Source organism: Cydia splendana, chromosome 25 (genome assembly GCF_910591565.1).
Source record: "Cydia splendana chromosome 25, ilCydSple1.2, whole genome shotgun sequence".
Lineage (NCBI taxonomy): Eukaryota > Metazoa > Arthropoda > Insecta > Lepidoptera > Tortricidae > Cydia > Cydia splendana.
The window spans coordinates 10,703,539-10,728,718 of record NC_085984.1 but is presented as its reverse complement, the minus strand read 5'-3'; the positions used below and the strand labels follow the sequence as shown (position 1 = coordinate 10,728,718).

General features: G+C 40.1%; 1 protein-coding gene across 2 annotated transcripts in view; it reads right to left on the bottom strand.

Annotated features, from left to right (window-relative positions):
* The window catches only part of LOC134802928 (protein daughterless), a 182,602-nt gene extending 157,624 nt beyond the window's left edge, over positions 1-24,978 (bottom strand). For both annotated transcript variants that reach the window (XM_063775653.1, XM_063775655.1), the window contains exon 1: positions 24,874-24,978. In XM_063775653.1, the coding sequence (XP_063631723.1) occupies positions 24,874-24,955 (82 nt within the window). In that variant the 5' untranslated portion in view covers positions 24,956-24,978. The remainder of the gene's footprint in view (positions 1-24,873) is intronic.
* Between the last annotated feature and the right edge of the window lie 202 nt (positions 24,979-25,180).

Here is a 25,180-nt window from a genome sequence, read left to right as displayed (position 1 = left end):
ATGTTCTTATTGATGACAAACCGGGGTAATTTATTTAATAATATTATGTGAGGATGATTTTTATTTTGATAGACCGATGGATTTGGACTAATATTAATGTTTTTTGTCTTATGTGTTGTATTTTAAACCTAACATTTAGTGAACTGAACAAAGTCACACAAAGTGAGGAACTGAGGATCTTATAAGTTTAAGAAATGCGGTATCTGGCTTTCAAATCCATGAGGAACTTTGAGTAGTTCTTTTAAATATTTTACCATTTGCCGAAATTAGATAGAAAAGGCCATACTCCGAATGGAAAGCGCCTCATTATAACAAAAAAATGATACCATATGGGAAGATTAAATTCAACCTTCGTTTTTCACCCTAGCTTCCTCTCTTGTTTAATTGTGATCAGCCTAGGTCAAACCAAATGCTCGTAAGAACTACTCAACTTCATAATCAAACCCAAATGAAGAGTTGCAAGTGTTGCAACCGAGAGTAACGTGTTTTTTTTTTTCGATTAGTACAGCAACAAAAATATTTTCATCCTGCAAATTGCGTCACCCACTTATACCATAAGTAATCGTATCAACCAAAATCTGCCATAAATAAAACCCCGTCTAGTCTATGGTCATTGACAATATGGCCGCTGTTCCCACAGAGTGCACAAACTGTTCAATGGGACGAATGGTGGCACGTGTCTCTGGTCTGGTATATTTGGTGGCATGCGTGCGTAGTCTAAATATGCGATGACACATTTATATGGTTTTATCTGGATGGATTTCTGTTTTTTTTTCTGACAATTAGCCTTTTTTACATTTTTACATATCACGCAAAATAGGCACAGTGGTTGTCGATTTGCGGAAAATGCCCAGTATAAGTGACTAACTAAGATTGACACTTTAGCATTGTGGTAAGTTCCGTACGTTAAGTAGAGCCAGTCTATAGACTTTGCACCGACTTAGATAATATAGAAGTGAGGAGGGACATTATAGACTTCATATTTTCATAGAAATTTGGTCGTTAATGATATTGCCACACTTTGTCATTGCAAATGCCATGCAGTGTTTGGTCCGAGTCTACAAGTACATCGCCCACACGATAACTGCACTTACATCGGTGGACCTAATGGACCTTATAATATGTTATTTGTAATAATGTCCACCGATGCACAGTGAGCAGTGTTGCTGTTTGTACCAAAAGTCTTTTAGTTTGAAAGTCTCGATTAGTCCGATCGCAAAAAAAAACACTAAAATGGAAACCCCACTGAATTAGTCATATGTATTTTTTGTCATGTTGTTTTTATTATTTGTTTAATGTTGTAAAAGTTCTGATTGCCACTCTCGGGTACGGGCACTATACTTACGAATTTAAACGGCACTTGATAGGTACATTTGATTGATTGCACTAATAACCAAACAAAAACTAAAAACACAGGGCCTACCGCGAAATCCGAAATTCTCAAAATGCGGGGATCTTTCTCTTTTACTCCAATGAAGGCGTAATTAGAGTGACAAAGGAAGATGCCCGCAATTTGCGAACTTCGATTTTCGCGGTTATCTATGTCTAGTCTCTCCAATTTACCGACCGCCGAAAATCGAACATAATCGCGTGCAAAACTCCAACAGATGCAATAAATAAAAATCAAATCGTAGCGGTAATTTTTCGCTACGCTGCTTCCGCCTCGCTCTACCGTTAGGGGGTGCGAATGGGGGTGAAAGGGAGGGGGATATTTGTCATTACACGTTAGTGATATTGTAGCGTGAAGTGATTATGGGGAGAGGGAGGGTTTGAATGATATTCGCCTTTTTGCAAGTCGGGGTGAGTCGATGTTCATATTATTATACACAGGGTGGATATTGAGTCTTACTATACTCTGTATCTTTAGGTATTTAAATAAATGTAAACTAAATCTACCCTCAAATGGCTCCTTAAGCCAGTTCAGGGTAGATGAAAACATTACATGATCAAATAATGTAGGTCGTAAAGTGAGGTCGTTCAGTGACAGATCCAGGCGGTTTTGTATTTGGTTGGTTAACCAATAAATGTTATAACTACCCGAAAATGTACAAATTGTTTGTTTACTTTTATTTAAATACTCGTATCTAAAGATACAGACTATAGATTAGGAAAAATCAGTTACCATTTAACATACCTACTTTAAAACAATACGGGTATAATTTCTTGTTGTTTACAAAATGTACTCTCTACGTATTCAATTTTTTTTTTATCTCTGACCGATTATATGGGGTTTGTCAATGTTGTAGGTATAGGTATATTCTCAATCTCATGTCTATCTACTTTGCTCTCTTTCAAATTTTCAAACGTTCACTGGAAGATATCACATAAAGGGATTAGTTCTTTATAGGGTTCCATACCCAAAGGGTAAAAACGGGACCCTATTAGTATTACTAAGACTCCACTGTCGGTCTGTCCGTCCGTCTGTCTGTCACCAGGCTGTATCTCATGAACCGAGATGATGTATTTCTGTTGCCGCTATAACAACAAATACTAAAACAGAATATAATAAATATTTAAGTGGGGCTCCTATACAACAAACATGATTTTTTTTGGCGTAAATAATACGGAACCCTTCGTGCGCGAGTCCGACTCGTACTTGGCCGGTTTGTTTTGTACGAATGTTATGATATACTTATTTTGTACATTTATGAGTTTTACTACTAGAACTTAGAGATTTTCATATTTCAATATATTTTCCAACTGGCCACCCTGACCTAAACCACAGATACAAGTTACCCCATCACTGGTCCCGTACAATCGGGCCCCTAGGGGCGTATCGGCTCCATGATTAATGCCCCAAATTTCACGCTTGGACCTACCCTTGCTCCGAGCGCAACTGTGACCCCGACATTCTTAGCAAATATTCGTGTTCGAAGCTCAAACTTAGCTGGTTTATGAACGATATAATGCAATATGCATTGAGAATATTAAGCTAAGCCGCTCACTTGTAATAGACATATTGCTAGCTTAAATTAAAACGACATAACTTCATATGTATTCATATAGACTTATGTCCTTTTGATAGTGAGGAGATAACTAAGTTTACTTTCATAATGGCGTATACATCGATGTTTTTAGTGGGAGATACGACATTTTCTAAATACGTCGCGTTGTAGAGCGGGTCGCAACCACTTATGTCCTTCTATTAGTAGTGATACCAAGTTTACAGACTGACGTATGTGACTATGATTTTAAGAGGGGTTAACACGTTTTGTGTGTTAGGAGGACCGTAGCTTGTGTAATGTGTGTGTAAACTTTTATTACACGTGGCGACGATAAATATTGACTTATAGTCTGATTTTATTTCATGCTCGCCGTAATATTTTATATTTCTAGGTCTTCAGACAAAAATCATAATAGACCATCAAATACTACCACTGCACACGTCAGTAAGTTACCACGTATCATGACTAGTGGTAGTTATTACATGGCGCTATGTTCACCTACGCAGGGGTCTGCAAACTTTTTTAGCTGAGGGCCATATTGCGCCTCAGAAACTTTCGCGCGGGCCACCGTCGGTTTCTGCGCCGGGGGAGGGTGTCTGGTTGCTGCTGTTAGGAACTTTTCCACTCTCAATGAATGCTGAGCCTGGCTCCCGCGGGCCGGACAGTGGGCACTTGCTTTGGGTGTCGGCGGGCCGGATTGGAACGCGTCGCGGCCTCGGCCCTCTCTAAAGGTTCAATCACGAAAGTATGCTTTATAGCTCTTTCGGGCCTAATTGTATTATGTATAACACATCCCACAACACAATAGAAAATTAAAAAACCAACCCTGTTTCCAAACTCGAGCTTACGGTTGCCCTTAAAGCGGGCAATATTTGCCCCGGTCACCCGAGTGTTTGCGCGCCTAACCAAACAGGGGGCGCTAATGTAAACGTCACTTCGATTAAGCTATAAAAACTGGAAGCCAAATCACTGCCACGGGTTCGGCGATTTTTTTTAATGGGACTCTTGCGATGACCACGTAGGTATGGACGTTTAGTGGGCATTTTATTTTGAACCCAGGGGTTTCCAATCTCTATTGGTCCCCTTTTATTTCCCTCTGCCTATTGGTAAAAAAAAGTCTGAGAAAAAGTAATTCGGTATCATATCGTAAATTTATTACAAAATTACAAACATTGTTTACAACACGTAAATCCATTACTGGGTTATTTACAATTGCTCGTTTTAGTACAGTTGCGTTTTATTTCAAAAACATTAACTTCACCAACAACTAGACATCTTAGCATTATACCAACAAATAGTTCAGGCTTTTTTAAAGTCACCACAATGTAGCTTGTCAATAAGGGCGACTATACCTTTTGCTCAAAAACGGCACATTTATTTTAGAACTCGGCAAGAACTCTAGTATCAATTACGAGACAGCAAAAACTATGCCAATTAAAATATCTCTCTACGTACACTGTTCTTCGCACTTCGGAATAAGGTAAACTATGTGATGCGTTTTTGTACGTATTCATTAGATTTGTTTAAGGGAAATGCTAAGGATAATGACTGTGGTATCGGTTATTTTAATTAGGGAGGTTTAAATAGTTGCCAGTAAAAAAATAAAGCTACATAGTATTGGCAGTCGAGAAAACAAGGTAGCTTTAAGTATACAATTATTAATACTAATTTTACTGTATTTTGTTTTATAAGCCAGTTGTTCATTTATTTTCAAGAATTATTATGATACACAGAAAATAATTTAGTAGAATAATATTAACTAAGTAGTAGTGAGGAGTTTGAATCTGATATTCTGTGATTTTGTATGCTGATTTTGCCTCAGTGCACCATTTTTGAAACCTATCCAATATCTATAATTTTGACTGATAATTCATCTTCATAATAATACTAGCGACTCGCCCCACCTTCGAACGGGTTAACTCTATTGATATTGTGAAAACCGCATGAAAATCCGTTCAGTAGTTTCTGAGTTTATCGCGAACTAACACACAAACAGACAGACGCGGCGGGGGACTTTGTTTTATAAGGTGTAGTGACTACATTATAGAATTTTCACAAAGTCATAGTAATAAATATGAATACATATACATAGTATAAAGACGGCTCGAAAAAAAGATTTAAATGGAACCTCTTTACTGTCTGTAATGGTTGATGGCATCAAAAAACCTTAATTAATTGCATTTTATTCTGTCCATCGTAAAATAACTCCAAGCAATTTAAATACCTATTTAATTGTAAAGGGCAATAAAATAATCCTAATATGGACGTGTATGGTAATTTAAATCTATCAGCGGGGTACCGGGGTATCAGCGCCAACAATGTTGTTAGTACAGTCGAGTTCACAAACATCTTTAATACTTGTCACTGTGACAAAGTACAAAATGGGTAAGTAGGAAATTAAATTCTTTGACTGTACAATTTGTGGGGTTTTTTGTCGATTCAGCTTTAGGTAATTTATCAAAATACATATTAGCAAAGTTTGATGTTGAGCCACTCTAGTTGTTAAGGAAGTCATTTTGAAGAGTGCTTACTCGCTTAGCAAGTTCAGGAGGGCTACCGCGAAAACCGAAATTCGCAAATTGCGGGGATCATTCTCTTTTACTCCAATCAAGGCGTAATAAGACTAATTAGAGTGACGGAGAAAGATGCCCGCAATTTGCGAACTTCGATTTTCGCGGTTATAGCCCTGCTGACTGTACCATACAAAGAGATGCCAGACTCGCAGGTGAAGCCGTTAACCACCTTATAGTACTAGGTACAGAAGGTAAACTCTCCAACAAAACGCGTCTATTACGACAGATATGACCGTTAAGGGGCCCACTGATTAACAGTCCGCCGGACGGTATCGGCCTGTCAGTTGTTCGGAACTGTCAAAATTTTGTTCTAACTGACAGGCCGATACCGTCCGGCGGACTGTTAATCAGTGGGCCCCTTTAGGTGGCGCAAGCGCGACCAGGCGTCCGTTGCGTAGCGGTGCGCGGCAACTACTACTGCTAGACACCAAAATTGGTGTGGGCCGCATGTACTAGTAGCGACGCGACGAAATCGCGGTATGAGCCACTGAGTACGATGAATTTTATTGATCACCCGTATACCTACCTATGTTTATTCTGAACCATATTTAAATTGCACCTATACAAGTATACATACAACAAGAATACGATCTTTTTTTTAGAAATCGGTTAAAAGCAGACATTAATAGGTAACTGATGTTTAGAAAGTTTAAAACAATATCAGGTCATATCACTTTTAATTTTATTATCATTTAAATAGGCAGTGCTCGGCCAATAGGAGTCCAGCATTTACAGCTGTGTACACAAATGTGACGCTGTAGGGTTCTAGTCAAGTTAGTAAATAGTGGCGCATCGCATATAGAACTCGGTTTCCACCGGCTTGATTATCTTGTTACGTTTGAGTACTTACAGGAAAACACTACACTGTTCACAGAATAAATAATAGTACTAGGTACAGAAGGTTCACTCTAACAAAACGCGTCTATTACGACAGATACGACTGCAAGGTGGCGCAAGCGCGAGCAGGCGTCCGTTCCATAGCGGTGCGCGGCAACCACTACTGCTAGATACCAAAATTGGTGCGGGCCGCAGGTAAGTACACATGTACTACATGGGCTACATAGCCACGCGAAATCGCGGAGTGAGCCACGACTGACGCTGTTCCCTGTTTATCTTTGACGGCGCCCAGTGTCATTTAGAGAAAACTTTCTTTTGTTTTTATTAATTCACAAGTAGTTTAATTCGTTTTTAATAACAGAGAGAGTCCGTCTAAGCTAACTCTGCACCGTGTCTGTAGCAGCGTGTGACATAGTTATTGTAAACGTCATAATTTCATAGAATATTATGAGAAATAGTCAGTAAGTATCATTAAAAAGTACGGTTTTATTTAATTTTATCTGTTATCAGTAAACTATATTCACGATGCGTAAAATAATTTATGCGTACATTATTCAGAAATTAGCGCATGTATTTGATAAAGTGAGTACATTAAATAAACATTAAATGTTCTTGCTTGGAGTCGGACAGTCTCGTGTGTTATCTACAAGTCACTAGGGATGGAATTGTTTTGATTTTACCCGATTGCATTTGTTACATATATTTATATAGTCCTCCACATCGATTTTGATGACGACGACCTCAGCAATCAAGGGATTTTCCTCTTATGAGCTCTTGTGAGTTTGCTCTTATCAGTTTTTCCTCTTAAGTGGCTGGCCAGGCCAAATTTGACCCGAACCCGATTACCTGTGATGCGAAGAGACGACCACCACATGTCTAAGAGAGCCCTAAATGATATTCCCGAAAGTAGAAGGGGTATAGGCCGCCCCCTTACGACATGGATGAGTACATTGAGTACCGTGTCGAAAGATTTGAGGACGATAGGCGCGAGCCCTGAAAGCGAGCGCAAAATAGAGAAGAATGGCGCAAAATGATACGGAGAGCCGACCCAAACCCTAGGTAATGGGATAAAGCCTATGATGATGATGATTATGAAAAGAGTCATATTCTGAGTCGGACCAAGATAACACTGCTTGGCATTTGCAATGACAAAGCGAGGCAATGTTTTTTTTTATGATTTAGAAGGCAAACGAGCAGACGGATCACCTGATGGTGAACGATTACTGCCACCCATGGACACCCGCAACACCAGAGGTAAGTGCGTTGTGCTTTTAAAATGGGAGTACGCTCTTTTCTTAAAGGTTTGGAGGTCGTATCGGTCCGGAAATACCGCGGGCGACAGTTCATTCCACAGTTTGTCTGTGCGAGGGAGGAAGTTTCTGGAGAAACGCACAGATGAGGACTGTCAAGCGTCTGAGTGGTGAAGATGGAAATGTTGTCGCGTATTAAGGGGCCCACTGATTAACAGTTCGGTGGACGGTATCGGCCTGTCAGTTAGAACAAAATTTTGACAGTTCCGAACAACTGACAGGCCGATACCGGCCGGCGGACTGTTAATCAGTGGGCCCCATTAGAGGGATGGCAGAAAGAAACAACGACGTTGTATTTGAAATAGGAGTTCTCGGGTTCGAATCCCGGTAAGTGCATTTATTTGTATGTTCCTGAGTTATGGATGTTACCTATGTATTTAAGTATTAATGTATCCATATAAGTATATATGTAATATCTGGGAGACCGAGCTTTGCTCGGAAACCATATGCATAAAAATTCAAAACTACGCGTTTTCTCAGAGATAAGGCCTGGCTAGATCTATTTTTCGCCCACGAAAACCCCCATATAGCAAATTTCATCAAAATCATTACAGCCGTTTCTGAGATGTCCGAAATATATAAATATATATAGATATAAATAAATATACAAGAATTGCTCGTTTAAAGGTATATATAAGATTGTCGTCTAGTATTACCCATAGTACAAGTTATGCATAGTTTGGGGCTAGATCGATCTCTGTAAGAATATCCCCAAATATGTATATATTTATTTCGAAAGATGTCGAGTTCAGGTCGACTTACTTACATGATGTCTCATCTCTATTGACTACTCACAATAAAACGTAATAACTCGCCTACAAATCACATCATGTAAACTGATAACCCGGGGTTACTACGTCTCTCGGTCGAATGTCAGCTTATCAGGCGTATGCTAATTAAATTATTACTTATGGGTTCTTTGTCTTTGCGTGTGTCACTGCTCGATCAAAAATTATGTATTTATATTAATCTTTATTGCACAATACATGAAGGTACAAATGGCGGACTTAATGCCTTAAGGCGTTCTCTACCTGTATTATTTCCGTACTATGTGATATATCTAACAATGGGCATGGCAACTGTCATAGGTTTGCATAGATGGCGCCATCATAGCTTGCCCATTTATCTGGTTTTGTTCTGTGAGATTTGGTTTGTTGGATTTGGCTTAAAGTTGTTTTGACAAAATTCTAGGGATTGACAGGGCAAGCTATGCTGGCGCCATCTGATGTGCTGTGAAATACTTCGACCGGTCAACCCCATTGTCACATAATCTTATCTACAAGGTGGCGCGAGAGACCCGAAAGATTTTAACCAAGCATTTCAGAGGTCAAAAGAAGGAAAACATTTTATATGAGTAAAACCTTATTTTGCAAAGTGTTACTTGTCACTTTTTGATATCTGTCAAAAAGGATATTTTGACTAAGCCCCACAGTCTCAACAATAAGGTCATCAAAAAGGCGTTTTCTATATGGGTCCGTGCACATTGGAGGGTCCGCCATCTTGTGGCCAGGAATCGGAAACATCTGTGCACATACACATTGCCAAAGCAAGTGCTACCATCTACCGTTCTCGTCGGTACGTTTCCTTGTGCATAGTAGGTTCTGCCATCTTGTGGGCTACATCGGAAGCATAAGACACATTTAAGCCTCGCGCCAAAAATCTGAGGGCTCCTATGCTGCCCCCTGTTTATGCACAGGGCCTATATGTCCGACACTAATTGAAGGTCGTGGTAACAAAAACAGATAGGTAGTTTTCGCCTGTTAGGCATGTTATGAGAAAAATGTCAAAAGTCAAGCGCGATCGCGATATAAGGTCGAAGGGTAATTGAACTAATTGAGAATAACAATTAACGCGCGTTGTTGGTGTGATAAAAATATTGTTGTGACATTAATCACTTTAGGTACTCAATGATATAAAACTATCTATTTGTAATCGTCAATTTGACAGCAATTTACTACGTTGAGATTTTTTTTGTAGTTTTTCCAGAAGATTTCGTTTGATATAAGAAAGGTTTACTTTTGGAATAAAATGACTATTTATAAAGAATTATTTTGACAGTAATAAACGGTGATCAAAACTTGAAAAGTGATGATTGCGTTAGGTATATTTAAAAACCGGGCAAGTGCGAGTCGGACTCGCGCACAAAGGGTTCCGTACCATAATGCATAAAACGGCAAAAAAAAAACGGTCACCCATCCAAGTACTGACCCCGCCCGACGTTGCTTAACTTCGGTCAAAAATCAGGTTTGTTGTATGGGAGCCCCACTTAAATCTTTATTTTATTCTGTTTTTAGTATTTGTTGTTATAGCGGCAACAGAAATATATCATCTGTGAAAATTTCAACTGTCTAGCTATCACGGTTCGTGAGATACAGCCTGGTGACCGACGGACGGACGGACAGCGGAGTCTTAGTAATAGGGTCCCGTTTTACCCTTTGGGTACGGAACCCTAAAAAGTAGTTATACATATGTAGTAACAAATAGTAGTGCGTCCTTTCAGATAACAGTAAAGAGTATACGTAAACATTTTTCTGGTTCTCCACAACTCCCGATTTTATGCTGTATCATACCAAAATAGGTTTCAGCTAAGCTAAGCTGCGTAACCAGCATTGATTTATTCTAGTATTGAAGGTTTTTTTTTCAATTTTTTCTTTGTTAGTTTTTTCTTCAATCCGAAAACAATTGTTTGACATTCATATGTGATTCTAATTAGAAATAACTAACATTATGAAAGGTAAAGGTACTATTTATTGGACTAGATTTCCTCCTCAGATCATAAAAATGATAAAATCGACACTTCTTAGAACTCAGAGCACGACTAAAAGGCTATGCCCTTAATAGTGAGGCGACAAATGATAAAAACAAGATCAATCAAGATCTCTCTGATAGCTGGGGCTAATAAATTTGTCAATCATAAGTCTAAATTGGCTGCGAAGTCTTATAACATTATAAATCTTTAAGGACCTATGTCATGTATACGTGTCGGCACGTACGGATAACTAGTGCTTTTTAGGGTTCCGTAACCGGTAAAAACGGGACCCTATTACTAAGACTCCGCTGTCCGTCTGTCTGTCACCAGGCTGTATCTCATGAACATGATAGTTGAAATTTCACAGATTATGTATTTCTGTTGCCGCTATAACAAATAATAAAAAGTACGGAACCCTCGGCGGGCGAGTCGGACTTGCACTTGTCCGGTTTTTAAAATAATGCGTAGAGTAAAGTGGCAGAATTATATTGACTATTTTCGACAAAGAGATGATCTTTCGAAACTCAGAACTTGGGGATTAAAATTGGGTTAAACAAATTTCAACGACTCCTGCTACAACGAAGACTAGTTTTGTGACGTATCACTATCACTACATATTATAAAACATAGTTCCCCGCCGCGTCTGTCTGTCTGTTCGTATGTTCGCTATAAACTCAAAACTACTGAAAGGATTTTCATGCGGTTTTCACCTATCAATAGAGTGATTCTTGAGGAAGGTTTAAGTGTACAATTAAGGTTAACCAGTGCGAAGCCGGAACGGGTTGGTAGTAACTAAAAAATCTATTTTAAAGTTAAGTCTCTCATAGTAAGGCAAGCAATAATTTGACAACACATTAAAGGCTTGCCTTCGAACACATACTGTACGTTTTAACTACTTCGCACTAACTTACGTGGCAAACATTAAAGCTCCAATCTAAAGCGTGTAGTGTTTCTTACAATGTACATTCTAACCATTACTGCAACCTAATTAACCAATCAACGCTCAGCGTACCATAAAAAGGACATTATCTAGTATCGGAAAGCGTGGCGGTTAGGACGTTAGATTGTGTGCTATGTATAGTATAGGCCATGGCGGCCTCGTTCGAGATAGCCTAGCTTTTAGTTGATAAGGTACTGAGTGAAGGACATATTGACTTTGTAGTGTTCATTAACCCTTTACATGTATTAAACTGTTAATAGCACCAGTCAAATTAGATAAAAATAAGTTTTAGGCAAAAATTTCATTTTTGGTACAAGCTTTTATCGCTGACTGTACTTTTCTTTCCACAGGCAACTAATACTCATCGAGACAATTCTAAAAACCCCAAACACAATTAGGTTTCGTTGTTTTATCACAGAGTTCCTATATGGCCACCTCCGGTCTCCATCATCAGATCAGCTCGATGACACCATAATATTGCATTGTCACCCGACTTACGTATGTATGCAAAATTTCAGCTCAATCCGAAACCGGGAAGTGGATCAAATTTAACTTGAAAGATTTGATTACAGACAGACAACAGACAGGTGAAACTAAATAAAAGCTTGTAAAAAAAGCGTTTTGAGGAATGAATATATTATATATAGATTTTTTCCAGGAATTAATTCCCAGCAAGCTAGAAATCATTTTAATACCTTCATTAGGTCCTAAATTCGTATAATCCGCGTTTGCTCCATCCCAGGAGGTGTGGATAAATTTTGGGGGCCTTGGGAGATTTATTTTACCTTGGATTGACAAAACCACTCGATGCAGAAGGAACCCACCGTCAAAATCAAAGTTACTACCAGCAAGGTTGTTGTGGATCAGACACTGATAAAAAAAATCGGATTTTGACACGATTTTACAAAAAAAAGAAGAAATTCAAAGTGGCGGTCATTTTTTACAATCTTTGACTACGAACTCATATTAAGGTATCTTTCGGATCCTCAGATGTCAATTTTTATCATGATTAGAGCAAATTTTCCGTCGGACGTACCGTATTTGAATTACAAGCAAAAAACTGAAGAGCAAAATTTTTTTCCACAACTCCTGGTATGGAGCAAATTCAGATTACGCTAATTTAGAACCAAATGAAGGTATTAAGACGATTTCCAGCCTGCTGGGAATTAATTCCTGGAAAAAAAATAATTTGATTGGCTCTAATGTTAGCGTTCGTAACTAGATTATTCATAATAATATTAAGTATGTATTAGTTATTAAGCAAGTTGTGCGCAACATTTGACAGACGTATGATGGATGCGAGCCCCGTAACACTTTCCACGCCGTGCCGGACCTTATACGGAGCAGTCACAGGCTGATCTAATGTTAGTGAGTCTCGTCACCTTTTTTTTTTTTGCTAGCCTATTAAGGTGTCCCACTGCTGGGCAAAGGCCTCTCCCTTTGTCTTCCACGACTCCCGACATAGCGCCTGCTCTGGCCAGTTACTGAGAAAGGTGTCTAGGTCGTCCCGCCATCTCCTTCTGGGCCTGCCGCGTCCGCGCCCTCCTTCTGGCATCCACTCGTCATCATATCAGCCTTTTCTCGCCCCCTGCTGAGCATAGGCCTCTCTTCGAGTACGCCACTTATCCCGGTGCTGAGCCAATCTCATCCAGAAGTGCCTCGCATTCTTCCGAATGTCGTCCACCCAACGAGCCAACGGACGCCAGGCACTCCTTTCGTCTGAAAGCGGCCACCATTCCGTTAACATTTTGGCCCACCTGCCATCACTATAGCCCCTGCTACACGGTCGCCGACAAGCCTTGAAACCGCGTGGCCTTGGTCTGTCCCGGACCGTGTAGACAGTTGTTACCAACAAAATTTGACCAAAACTGACCAAGGACAGACCAAGGTCAGACGGTTAGAAGGCTTGTCGGCGACCGTCTAGCAAGGGCTTATGCCTGGCAACATGCCCCCCCCCAAATCAATTTAAGTTTGGTAATGACGTATCCGACGTCTTGCACCTTGATGCCTCACGCAACACACGCAAGCCGGTGTGCACAGGCCTTTAGTAAGACCAGAGTGCTGTAGTCATCTATAACTAACCACCTAAGTCCATGTTAAGCTGCTTAACCACTGAGGTGGAGACGAATGGAGATGACAGGTGACGTGCGGGTTGTAATCCAGCGAAGCGGAGAAGAGAACCAATGCTATTGGTTGATTCCCGTCTCTCATCTGCACCTCTGTGGAAAGGTAGCTTTAGACGACGATGTCTTGTTTTAGCTGTAGCTGTCGGTAGCTACTTATAAAACTGGGTGTACAGTCAGCAGCAGAAGTTGCTACGCGGGCGAGGTGCTCAAAATTACCTTGACACGCTCTTATTCTCTTAATAATAAAGTCACGTCAAGATCATTTTGAACACCTCGCCCGCTTAGCAACTTCTGCTGCTGACTGTACTCGCGTAGCACGGGCCGTTGTCCGATGAAAACGACCGTATACAAGCGGCCTCAGGCGGCCTAGCCAAGGTGACGATCGCTTGCGCTTTGCGCTTCGCCATCGAATCGCTTTGTGTCTCTCTATCACTCTTCCATATTAGTGTGACAGTGACAGTTGCGTTTCGTTCGCTACGGAGCGTTAGCGATTGGCATGTTATCTACGGGGCCAGGTTTCTAAAGGGTCGGCAACGCTACGGTAACCGCTTACCATCAGGTGAGCTGTGTGCTTCATGTCAACATTCTATTATAAAAGATCATAATCCAAATCAGATCAGATAATCCTAACAGGAAAACTAATTGTAGAAAATAAATCGTAACATCCTGTAGATTACTAAGTAATGCAGTAAATAAATTAATATTTACAGGTACAGAATATGTCAAAGGATGGTAACTTGTTGTAAGGTCACAAGTTACAGGCGAGGCGGTAGGCGGTAGCGATAAATATTATCACTGATTAAATGCAAAATTATTGCCTAGCTAGTCGGTAGTGCCTACTAGCGTGAGGTCCTGGGTACAGATCCAGGTAAGGGCAAATATTTTTAGGCCTTTCACAAATATTTGTTCCTGAGTTATGTATGTTTATTATATACATATACTTTACTTATATAATCGTCGTCTAGTACCCACAACACAAGACTTATTGAGCTTACAGTGGGACTGGAGCTAGGGGTCAATTTGCGTAAGATCGTCCTATAATATTTATTTATGTGTTTGCTAACAGTGCCACGCTGCTCCGTTGCGTTGGAGTCGGTCTGTGCCCTTACCCTAAGCCGGGGTGGATTCCAATATAAAAGTCCCAGGAAGCTTTCTACTTTCCAATAGTCACCCTTGTCAGTAATTTAGCCATGAATGGTAACATACTTAGACAAGACAAGCTACTTTCGCATGATTGTCGCCACACAACACATTGCTGAGCTGGGCCCGACTCGGGCATATCCCCCACCTCTCATACCCACCCGCTACCGCTTCCGCTTCCTCTCTTATCTTGTGTTGCTCGCCATAACGGGTGTGTACGGATAAGGCAAGATGCTCAATGGCAATGATAGGCGCGACACGACGCATACTTGTAGCTTACATAGGGCATATCAGGTCACGTTTTACACTATTGTACCCTAAACGCAAGACTTTAAAGAGAGAAATAAATTCTTTCTTGTTCAACCTAGCGTTTTCCCGGCCTAGCGCCAGGGTCCGCTTTCCTGCTCAGTCTTCTCCACTTTGCCCGGTCTTCGGCATCCTCAGGTGTGAGATTGTTCTCTTCCATGTCCGCTGTCACGACGTCCACCCAGCGCTTCTTAGGCCTACCGCGGCCGCGTGATCTAGGGCCTTGGACAGTGAGATTGAGGATTGAGAAATAAATTCTTTAAAACCAAATAAAATCTCTTAACTTGAAAAATATTCGGAAAATTGATAAAAATTTAAGAACGATTTTAGAGCCATCTGTGCTTAGTTTGGCGCGTTTATTTTCATTGGCCAATCGAACCGTCATTTTATTTGGGAGATAAACAGACGTTAGCCGTTGTTATTTTTTAATCGATCTTGTAAAGCGCTGGGCCCTATTTCACCAACGTGACAAATGTAGCATTTGTCGACATCACTGTTACTGACGTCACAGGCCTCCATAGGCTACGGTAACCGCTTACCATCAGACGGGCAGTGTGGTTGTTTGCCACCAACATGTTAATTAAAAAAAAGTCCACTATATCGCCAGTAAATAAGTACTTATTTTGCGAAGCTAACGACAATTGTCACAAGAAATACGACAATTGTCACGAATTTTTTTTTTATTTAGTTCTAACATACACAATAAACAAATTTACACATTTGAAATTTCGCCAAACTGCGGAACAGTTTGTTGGCGAATTCCGACACAGAACTCATTTGCTGTCAAGAATTACCGAAAGTTCTTTGAAATCTTGTGACAATTGTCATCATTATCATCATAAACATCACAAGAGAAATACCTGTTTTTTGCCGATATAATAAAGTTTTTTTAAATAATATAATGATGGTGACAGGAATACGGCCCGCCTGATGGTAAGCGATAACCGTAGTCCATGGATGCCTGTGACGTCAGCAACAATGAGACTTGTCGAATTGTCGCACCTGTCACGTTGGTGAAATAGGGGCCTGGTGGCCTAGCGGTAAGAGCGTGCGACTTTCAATCCGTGCGGGTTCAAACCCCGGCTCGTACCAATGTGTTTTTTCGGAACTTATGTACGAAATATCATTTGACATTTACCAGTTGCTTTTCGGTGAAGGGAAACCTCGTGAGGAAACCGGACTAATCCCAATAAGGCCTAGTTTCCTCTGGGTTGGAAGGTCAGATGGTAGCCGCTTTCGTAGAAACTAGTGCCTACGTCAAATATCGGGATTAGTAGTCAAGCGGACCCCAGGCTCCCATGAGCCAAAATGCCGGGATAATGCGTGAAAGAAGATCTTGTAAAGAACCTTCCAGAAGACAGAATAGAGGGCGTGACCAAATCGTGTGGATTTAGTCGGAACCATAGACTAGGGAATCCTCTAGACGGAGTTTAGAGCAATTATTTCATGAACCCGATGCTGCCAAAAATACGGGGGTGCGGGGGACGAGGTGAGCGAGGTCCCGTCCCGTGCCGTGATTGGTCTGTTCAAAGACACGGACGTCACACAAAGACACTTTGACTCAAAAATGGAGTAAAACTACCGTATATTTGTGGCAGAGGGGGTAGCGCTATTATGCTCAGTCTGGAGGATGTCTTGTCTGTGGTCGAAACAAATTAATAACACTTGTGCAAACACGCAGTAAATATGTAAACACCGCGATACGTTTCTAGTAATAGCTTTACGTTACGTTTGGCAATCATTTTATGAAGAGGCCAAAGAATTTACAGGAGTTATGGTGAGGTTCCGAAACAACGTCTCAACTCTCCAGGAACTTGGTATTAAACAGCGTCTTTCTTCCATCGTCTAGTGTCGTATTCTCACTTTCTTTGGACATATTATACGTCGGGACGAGACATCTGCGGAACGACTTGTAGTGCAAGGAAAAACAAGGCGCGGTAGGTCACTAATGCGTTGGTCAGACCTAGTCATAAATGCAATCAATGGACCACTCCATGAATGTACAATACGGGAGGAATGGCGACGGATTGTGAAGCTTGCCACCGGCCCTGATATGACGACCACGACCACTCTGACAAGAGTGTGACGACAAAGAAGAAATTATGAGGTTCTTATATTATTTTATCTGTCAAGATTTTTTTTTAACGATGTATTAATGCTGCTACGCATACCCTCTGTGACCTAGGAGGCGTCGAGGTTATGTGGGACTCCCATCTCCCATTCCTTTCTCTTAGCGAGAAAAGAGGGAGAGGTCCTTGCCCACTAAAGCCGCGTCGGCTTCACCCGCATTGCCGTGTGGGAGACGTCATGGAATCGCGAACATTCTGCCATGAAAGTCAAGATACTCTGGCAAACTCCTTTAATTTCATTCAAAAAGGCGCGAAAACCAATTTTTAGCCATTTTTTATGAGTGGCAATAGCTTACGTAGACTGTAGAACTCTATTTCCAGTGGATTGCCTTATTTGAGAATTAGGTAAATTAAATTTAGAAGATCCTAAAGAGGCCAATCGGCCCAATCGTAATACGCGTTTTAGCGGGAAAGCGTACTAATTAAAGAAATTGTATTAAACGGGTTAAACAGTACTTATTTTGTGGTTCAGACTAGAGATGCCACGAATATTCGGCAACTATTCGGTATTCGGCAATTCGGCATATTCGGCCTTTTTCCCGAATATTCGGTATTCGGCCGAATGTTGCTACTATTCTGCCGAATACCGAATATCTGTTGCACCTACCTAAAAAGAAAAATTACACAACTTAAATAACCAAAAACTAGGTATATTTATTATTTAATATTTAAAATGTATTCTTGGAAAGTTGTTAAATACGAAGACCCATTTTTGAGCATTTGTTGATTACAAAATATTTTATTTTTATCCTGGATCTGATTTGGTTGACAATAACTACCTTCATTAATTCTGTTCAACGAAAAATATATCTTAGCAAACGTTTTGCTTTGTTGGCGAACAGTTTTCATAATAATTGCGACTCAAAATGTTCGCATGTCATGCCGAATATTCGGCGCTTCGGTCGAGAGGGGGGCCGAATATTCGGTATTCGGCCAAAACCACTATCCGGGGCATCTCTAGTTCAGACCGTCCAGTATAGACACATGTGGCGGCCTTCGCAGTACATAGTATCTATTAACCGTGATTCATTGCGCGCAATTAAACGCTTTCCCACGGCGCCTGCGCCCGCGCAGCGGCCACCAAACTAGCGATTATCAAATAAAACTCATTTTATCTTCTTCTTCTTCCTCGCGTTATCCCGGCATTTGCCACGGCTCATGGGAGCCTGGGGTCCGCTTGACAACTAAACCCATGATTTGATGTAGGCGCTAGTTTTTACGAAAGCGACTGCCATCTGACCTTCCAACACAGAGGGGAAACTAGGCCTTATTGGAATTAGTCCGGTTTCCTCACGATGTTTTCCTTCACCGAAAAGCGACTGGCAAATATCAAATGATATTTCGTACATAAGTTCCGAAAAACTCATTGGTACGAGCCGGGGTTTGAACCCGCGACCTCCGGATTGAAAGTCGCATGCTCTTACCGCTAGGCCACCAGCGCTTTTTTTAAATAAATCTCATTTTATAACGAACCGAAATTACAGTTGTGGCTCTCTGTCAGCTTTAGACCTCCCTCGCAAACCCCCATGGCTTCGATATTTTGAAAAATAAAAAAGTTAGATAATCTGGCCCCATAGACAACATGCCGAGACGCAACTGTAACTGTCACACTAATATGGAAGACGATAGAGAGACACAAAGCGATTCGATGGCGAAGCGCAAGCGATTGTCACCTTGGCTAGGCCGCCTGTTTAGACGACAACGGTTTCACTCACTTGAATTTTTAGTTGCTATTGGCGACATGTTGTGTGTTGATGTTGGTGAAGTTAGGTAATAGACAAAAATAAAAGCGCTGTTGGCCTAGCGGTAAGAGCGTGCGACTTTCAATCCGGAGGTCGCGGGTTCCAACCCCGGCTCGTACCAATGAGTTTTTTGGAACTTATTACGAAATATCATTTGATATTTACCAGTTGCTTTTCGGTGAAGGAAAACATCGTGAAGAAACCGGACTAATCCCAATAAGGCCTAGTTTCCCCTGTGGCTTGGAAGGTCAGATGGCAGTCGCTTTCGTAAAAACTAGTGTTCTTGGGATTGCCTAGTTGTCAAGCGGACCCCAGGCTCCCATGAGCCGTGGCAAAATGCCGGGATAAGACGAGGAAGAAGAAGAGGTAATAGATAAAAATATTCTAAAATTATTACTTTCATACCTGTTGAATTTAGAACGAGAGTAGGGGGAAAATAGCTCGAAAGAACCACTCGTATTATTTAGGTAGTTGGAAGAGATCGCTTTTTAGCGATAAGACCGTGATAAAACAACAGTTTATCTCTGCTTTTATTTCTGTTTTCTTCTATTAACCCTTTAACCACCAGAGTCTGATATATAAGATATTACATATCCAGCTCATTTCGCCACAGTCTGATAAATAAGACAAAGATCTGATTTGGTTTTTACAGCACATTTATAACTCCCGTAACTATGCCAACGCGTGGCGACACGAGCACGCTCGATCAAAAATTGCTGGCGGTTAAAAGGTTAAGGTCTTAGAGCATTTAGTAACTGGAGACGCCATGTCTTTCATTTTCTGTACAAAACAGTCTGCCGATTTTTGCGGGGGAGGGGTACTTCAAATGTATGGCTATTTATCAGTGTTGGCCGAAAGTTAATCCAAATTGAAAATGCTGGCCATTAACCATTATAAATTGAACCGTAATCTGTAATCGTCCGTTACGGTTTAAGGTTCAATTTATAATGGTTAATGGCCAACATTTTCAATTCGCATTAACTTTCGGCCAACACTGCTATTTATACGTAACGTAAGTACAAATAGCCACGTCAGATAAACGTCTGTCCATACAAAAGTTTGCACAATTGTGCAAGGTTTTCGGCAGAGTTTCGGCAGTATTAAATGCTCTAAAATTAAGGTGTACAATAAAGAGTATTTGTATTGTATTGTAGTAGTAGTAGTAGTAGTAAACTCTTTATTGTACAAAAAGACATATTAAAAATAACATACAATTAGTAAGAAGTACAAAGGCGAACTTATCCCTTTGAGGGATCTCTTCCAGTTAACCTTTGAGTAGATGAGAGGAGAAAGTGAAAAGAGGGTGACAAATGCAGCAAAATGTACAACAAGGTACCAGAAAGATAAAGGATATAAATACATACAAAATTTATAGGATAAACATACATATATTACACAAAAAGGAATGGGGAAAATACACTAAAAATTGGAAAGAATTAGAACGATATAAAGCAACTATACAATAGAAATATAGACAAATTAATCAGTCAGATCAGATAACCATAGTTTCTTTAACCTCTCCTTGAACGACGCAACCGATTGTGCCTGCCTGAGCGAAACAGGCAGCTCATTCCACAGCTTCACTGGACGCACTGCGAAGGACTTGTTGTATCCTCGAGATTTGTGAGGAGGGATGGCAAGTGATAAATTCGCGCTCGAACGCAGACGGTGGCCACTGCCTTCAGCCAGAAATTGAAATTTTTGAGAGAGGTATAAAGGAGAAGAAGGTGTAAAAAGAACATTAAAGAGAAGAGAAAGAGTGTGAAGATCTCTACGGCGGCGGATTGGAAGCCAATTGAGTTTTGTAGTTTCGTAGCGAATTTTGTATGAGTTTAATGCATGAAGAAAATCCGCGTCCTCACTAATAAATATAAAAGTTCGTACAAAGTTCGTTCCGAAACTACCCAAATAAATTATACAAATGTTTTAAGCGGTATTTTAAAAGTTTTTACTTTTTAGGGCATGGTTTCAGTTTTTCCATAAGTTATTCATGTTCGAAGGTGAGTCTTATAAGGCAGTGTTTCCACCAGAAATGTGAGAGGATATATGTGTACTATGCGTACTTGCGTAGCGAGCGATGTATTTGTTAAAATTAAATAGAAAATTGCCGTCAGGGGTGCGCTGAGCGAGGATAGGTGTCAATTAATTGATTCTATTGGTTCATAACAAACATATCCCTCGCTACGCATCCTCGCACATCCCTGGTGGAAACGCAGCCTAAACGCTTAATAATGCAGTTTCTACGTGAGGTAATCTACGCCTATAGCGCACCGTAAGCACCCATTATAGTTTTTATTGTTTTTAACAACCGCGATAATTCACGGGAACGTAAAAACGTATTTACGACGACTACGAAACCACCGGGACTAACAGACTCTTGACCATCGGTGAACCCTATTGTCTACAAAATAAGGTTTAAAAATAGTCAGTTAACAGTGCGGATGATGGTAATATGGTATATTATGGTAATAATTAAATCAATCAAGGACGTCTAATAGACAATGGCATGGATGGCATCATACCACAGGAAGTGTCCTGTGGCAAGATGTAAGAGTGCCCTACAAAACCGAAATTTGACAGCGATTCAGGGACGAATCATGCTGTCTCTTTGTAATGTATGGCACTATCTCTTTCAGCTAGTTAGGGTTATCAAAATTCAAGTCATTATCTTATCTGTGGTCGTCCACGCTAAGGGACGTCAAGTCGTGTAAACCCTAATAATTGCCCGGAGCAATGCTGAGCCGAACGCAGCCGAGAATACCCGAAATGAGGAGTGTCGCCTCACTGATCTTGCTTACTGTTTCTAAAATAATAAGTGCTCCTAGTTTAGTACTTTTAGTGTAGACAGGCGTGGCTCACTCCGCGATTTCGTCGCTAATTGCTACAGGTAGCTAAAAGTACATCCGTTCTACACCAATTTAGGGCTGGCCATAAGCCGCGTGTGGCGCTGTCGCCACCTAGCGGCCATATCTGTCCTGATCGTAACAGACGCGTTTTGTTAGAGAGTGAGTCTTCTGTACCTAGTACTATTATTTATTCTGTGGTGTAGATATGAGCAAATTTCAAAATTACCCTATTTACGAAATGATCCCAATGCCCCTTACTGAAAACCAGGTTTTGCAGATAATTCGGAACATTCGTGTGAACAAAAACTATCCTGAACGCATAAACCGTCTCTTCAAACGTGGCTAAAAGATATACAATTTTATATGCCACAGCCATCATTCTACAATATACCTTAACCAGTCATAATAGGGTCTTATTTAGGTCATCAGCACATGTTATAATTGTCGTAGAGCTAGCCTATTGAAATCAATATGAGCTGACAATCAGTCATATGTCCTTGTTCTCGTTTTTACAGTAACTTTAAGCTTTAATGGACTAATATAATGAATGGTAAAAATTTCAGGAAAAAAATGGCCAAGTCAGATCACGCAAAGCAGCGAATTCCAATTCTTACATGGTGGCCAAAAAATAAGTGCATTCACGTTGCCAGGGAGGTTTTGGGATTATACTGAGCAACTTTTACTATGGGTCCAACTCCGAAATAGCGAAATGCCCCTTTTTCTATGACATTTGGCTTAAAAGGCCAAATGTCCAGGGCATAAAATTCCATTAAAAAAAACAAAGATTTAACACATTTCTAGGGATTGACTGGGCAAGCTATGCTGGCGCCATCTTCTAAATACTTTCGACCGGCCGACCCCATTATGTCAAGGAGACAATGTTAATTTTAATCCTTTTGATTGTCAATGACAAACGCCACATTGCAAGCTAGCATGCACTGGGCCCAAGACAGAGCGGCTTGGAGAGCACTAGTGAAAAGTGTCCACATTCGTCACATCCCTCAGCCTCATGACTCTATCCTCATGGATACGACTAGGAAGAAGAAGATTTTCAATGTTAACATAAATTATTCAGTAGATGATGAGTCATTGTCATTGGCCGTTAGGCTTGTGTCGGTCATGAACTAAGAACTGTTAAGAATGAAATCCCATCAAGGACCGAAAGGAACTAAATCTTTTTGTACGCTCTTAATCGGTCTTTAGGTCCTTTAGTTCAGTGGGATTGGTGAGCGCTTGACATGAGTGAAACAGAAAATAGACTGAACGAAATGGTTTACAATGACGCTGGCACGAGTGCGAACGAGATAAAAGAGTGACAAACAGTCCTAAACCTGAAAAGTATGAAGAACTATCAAATATTTTTTCTGTATTTTTTATATCATTTTATTATGTCTAGCTTTTTGATGTTTAATCGTCATATAGTATCGTACAACTTGAATCGTAATTCAGTTGCCAAAGATTTAGGAAAAAACTACTGTAAAATCGATTCATACATTCCCAGCTCTCAAAGACCGAACTGAACTAAAGGAACTAAAAGACTGAACTAGTTCGTTTGACCGATTGACCGAGAGCGGAGCGCTCTCTGTAGTGACTGAGCAGGCACAAGCCTATTGGCCGTTGCCTCTATTAAAAACAATTAAGATATTTATGGAGACAATATGAGGTTACAGGAAAAGAGTTGAGAGCAGAAAACACCTCTGCAGCAGTTGTAGAGCTTAAGGCTGCTTGTCCACTGAGGCGGAGATGAGGAAAGATGAAAGAAGTGCCTGAATCAACCAATAGCATTGGCTGATTCCTACACATATCCTCTCATCTCTGCATTAGTGAAAAGGTAGCCTAACAAGGCATTTTACATAGTTAGCAGGGAGTGGCAAATTATACATAGACTTTGATCTATAAATCTATGTTGTTATTTGTCTTTCTTTCTTTGGTGGTTAACTGGTAAAACTATAACAAACCTTAATGCAAAAATGCAATCCCATGATGTTAGGAAATCCAGAAAAAAATCTATTGAATATTAATCCCATGATGTTAGGAAATCCAGAAAAAAATCTATTGAATATTAGACATGTTGAAAAATGTTTTCATACTAAGACAGACCAAATTTGTCAGTAACCATAGAATGAAAAAAAAAGCTTCATCTGTTCCTTTTATTGGAGTGATGCACTCTGGCACACCCACTTAGTAAACCCACAGTAGAAAAAAGCGGCAAATTAAAAAAAAATAGTTGCCGTAGAAAATTTTAATTGTGTGCCTTTTTCTACTGACAAAGTGGGTGTGTTTGAGTATAATACTACAATATGAAAGAGACAAAATAGTCCAATTAGAGAATAATACAAATTAACTAAAATAAAACAAAGAGGAAAAGGCAAAGGTTGCGACATTATTCAGCCCATTTAAAAATTATGATCCATAAAACAAATCCATTGTTTATCTCTGCCCACCCAGCAACAATAAATCAAACAAGTAGATAAGTATCCATAAATAAAGTTTCGATATTTTTGTTCGGCATTAGAATAATGAAACCGCTTGTATATTTTTTTAGTTTGTTTATGACTTCTCGTCTCTTAGTACGTAACTAAGTCTATGCATACTATAGCGTCCGACATTGGCGTCTCTAGTCCGAGCGTACGATGAGTAAATAAACAAATTCATACTGTAAACATGGGCATAAAGAGAACATAAAAACGGTAATTCGCCATCTATGTATCAATATACCCTAGAAACGACTCCATCGTCTCCATCCCAAGCGAGAATGCATAGACAGAATACATAATTTAAACATGAATTTTCGGCAGTTTTAACAATACTGCCGGTCAATAAAGCCTAGTTTACCTGCTCGAAGCGTCAGAGTTTACGTCAAAGTAAATAAAACTCGCGAAACAATTCAGCTTTGCTCTGAAAACCAACTGAGACACAATGGTAAGGCACATTTTGACAATACACTCTCCGATCAAAACATAGCCTTTTCAGGCTTACAAACCCGTGTAGAAACCTTTTTGATGATCATATCACCTTCATTGACTAATGCATATACTAAAACTATTCATTTCAACCACGTGAGGTGATGATTTTGGGCGTATTTTGAAAAAATGCTGTTGAGTTTCAATACTGAAAATGGCATAACACGCAAACACTTTGGTCCAATTTCACAATGAAACACTTCACTTGACCGCGAAAGTTTAATCGAGAAACGCGAGACGATCCACGGTATGCATTTTTTCACTCACCTTGTTGTTTATTCGCTATTTTATTGAAACAGTTTTGAAAAACTTCATATAAATGCATAGGCTCGTCATCGCTCGTCGCCATTTTGGATTTTACTGCCAAATATATCACAGACAATGTAGAGGTTAATTACCCATTCAAAAAAGTTTTGTTTCATGTGTCTATGCATTCAAAAAATATGAGTAGTAAAAAATCAAGATTTAATAAATCTTTCAGTAATTAAATATTTTTATATTGAAATAAAACTAATATTTTCGTCCAAATTGTTTATCCGTTCTATCTGAAAAGTCATGAAGTAAATTTTTAAAC